Raw genomic sequence first — 2,692 nt, forward strand, 5'->3', positions numbered from 1 at the left:
ATATATACAAATAGACAAAAAAAAACAACCAGATACTTTTGTCACGTTACCGAGTAATGGTTACTTAAGATTTCTAGACTAGGAATAAATCCATTGGATGTATGAAGCCATATATAATTAGGAAGATTGTAATCACCAGCCATAATTAAGTTTTTAACATATGAAAACTTCAATAATAAACCATGATTAAAAATGTTTAATAGTTTCTAAGAAAATAAGCGTCTTATCCAAAATCAATCACTCTGTATAGATTCAAATGATTAAAAAACTCGGGTATTAAAATAAATACATCTTAATTTTAGTAACAAGCGTAGTTTACTGTAATCATTGTCAAAAATAATATACATATTTACCTTTTTCTTTATTAATTTNGTCAAAAATAATATTCATATTTACCTTTTTCTTTATTAATTTGTAGAAGAACATTTTCGTGTAATATATTGTTAACCTCTGAATGCTTTTTTAATAAATCTATCAAAAAATTTGAATCATAACCCTTATGGCCATCATTTATTTTTTTACATTCCTCTATATAATCGGAAGTTAAATTCTAAAAAAATGTATAAAACCAAAATCATTCTAATATGACTATAATAATAATACAACATGGACTTTATTTAAAAAAAATCTTAAGGTCACATAATTTCGAAACATGAAAAATTATATTAAAATAGTGGAGACATTGCATAGTAGGGTCCAGTATAGATTTAATCTGACAGTGATTAAAATCACTATCATAAGAAACGCTTCGATGCAAATCTGTAGATAGTGTTTAATTTTAAAAAATTGATGGATAATTGCAAAAGCAACATCAACTTCTATTAAAATAAAATACAAAACCCATAATTATCATACAAAAATAGTATATTTTTCAATATGGTAGCCATTTGCGTATAGAAGATAGATCGTCGGGACAAATTTTTTTTTTTCATTTTGTAGTACATAAAATAAGCTTTAATTTTATATATGTTTAAAGGACGCAGTATTTCCGGAACATTTTCAAAAATTAAGTTGAAAAAGTTATTTTTTGTAAAAAAGTTACTATTTTAAATCCTCCCAGTGAGCAGAATAAGTGTTAGATTTTCAAAAAAAATTATATCAAATGAAAGGGAAATATCTAAGGTTTCAATACAAAAAAATATTATTTTTATTTGTTCATTTTTGAAAAAGTTATGGCAGTTTTAAGTACAAAAAACATCCCGATAAAATGTAATTTTTATCGCAAACATTACATTTTTTTTTAAATTTTCGACAGCCATTTGCACATAGAAGATAAGATGTCGGGACAAATTTTTTTTTTTCATTTGATAGTATATAACATAACCTTTGATTTGATATATGTTTAAAGGACGCAGTATTTCCGGAACATTTTCAAAAGTTCAGTTGAAAAAGATCTATGTTTTTTACAATATTTTAAGTTTTGAACGCCCCCTATATAAGGGGAAATTGTCCAATTTTAATAAAAAGTATGTCAAATGAAAGATGTACTTATAATGTATTTAGAAAAAAAAAATTTGTGCTGATATATACATTTTTCAAAAAGTTATAGCATTTTTAAGTTGAAAATTTAAAATCGAAAATCGAAAATTTTAACACAAAAATAGTGTTTTTTTAACTACGGCAGCCGTTTAAATGTAGAAGATAAAGTGTCGGGACAAATTTTTTTTTTTCATTTTATAGTACATAAAATAAGCTTTAATTTGATATATGTTTAAAGGACGCAGTATTTCCGGAACATTTTCAAAAATTCAGTTGAAAAAGATCTATGATTTTTACAATATTTTAAGTTTTGAACGCCCCCTATATAAGGGGAAATTGTCCAATTTTAATAAAAAGTATGTCAAATGAAAGATGTACTTATAATGTATTTAGAAAAAAAAAATTTGTGCTGATATATACATTTTTCAAAAAGTTATAGCATTTTTAAGTTGAAAATTTAAAATCGAAAATCGAAAATTTTAACACAAAAATAGTGTTTTTTTAACTACGGCAGCCGTTTAAATGTAGAAAAAAAAGTGTCGGGACAAATTTTTTTTTTTCATTTTATAGTACATAAAATAAGCTTTAATTTGATATATGTTTAAAGGACGCAGTATTTCCGGAACATTTTCAAAAGTTCAGTTGAAAAAGATCTATGTTTTTTACAATATTTTAAGTTTTGAACGCCCCCTATATAAGGGGAAATTGTCCAATTTTAATAAAAAGTATTTCAAATGAAAGATGTACTTATAATGTATTTGAAAAAAAAAATTTGTGCTGATATATACATTTTTCAAAAAGTTATAGCATTTTTAAGTTGAAAATTTAAAATCGAAAATCGAAAATTTTAACAAAAAAATAGTGTTTTTTTAATACGGCAGTCGTTAAAATGTAGAAAAAAAAGTGTCGGGACAAATTTTTTTTTTTAATTTTATAGTGCATAAAAAAAGCTTTTAAAAATCGTTAATTTTCGAAATTTTTTCAATTTTTTTTACTTAAAAGTGCCATAACTTTTTCAAAAATAAACATATCAATATAATTCTTTTTTATTTAGATGCGTAATATCATAACCTTTAGTTTGGTATATTTTTTTTATAAATTTAACCCTTACCCTGCCCACAAAGGGGGATTTAAAATGACAACTTTTTCAACTTAATTTTTGAAAATGTTCCGGAAATACTGCGTCCTTTAAACATATATCAAATTAAAGCTT

The 2,692-nt window shown here is 24.0% G+C and overlaps 1 protein-coding gene across 3 annotated transcripts in view; it reads right to left on the reverse strand.

Annotated features, from left to right (window-relative positions):
- Positions 1-2,692, reverse strand: part of LOC126908103 (uncharacterized) — a 32,362-nt gene that overhangs the window by 8,792 nt on the left and 20,878 nt on the right. For all 3 annotated transcript variants that reach the window (XR_007704704.1, XR_007704703.1, XM_050689988.1), the window contains one exon: positions 397-550. Coding sequence is in view for 1 of the 3 variants with exons in the window: in XM_050689988.1 (XP_050545945.1) it covers positions 397-550 (154 nt within the window). In the remaining 2 variants the exon portion in view is untranslated. The remainder of the gene's footprint in view (positions 1-396; positions 551-2,692) is intronic.

This window comes from Daktulosphaira vitifoliae, unplaced genomic scaffold (genome assembly GCF_025091365.1).
Source record: "Daktulosphaira vitifoliae isolate Bord-2020 unplaced genomic scaffold, ASM2509136v1 Scaffold_5, whole genome shotgun sequence".
NCBI classification, from domain to species: domain Eukaryota; kingdom Metazoa; phylum Arthropoda; class Insecta; order Hemiptera; family Phylloxeridae; genus Daktulosphaira; species Daktulosphaira vitifoliae.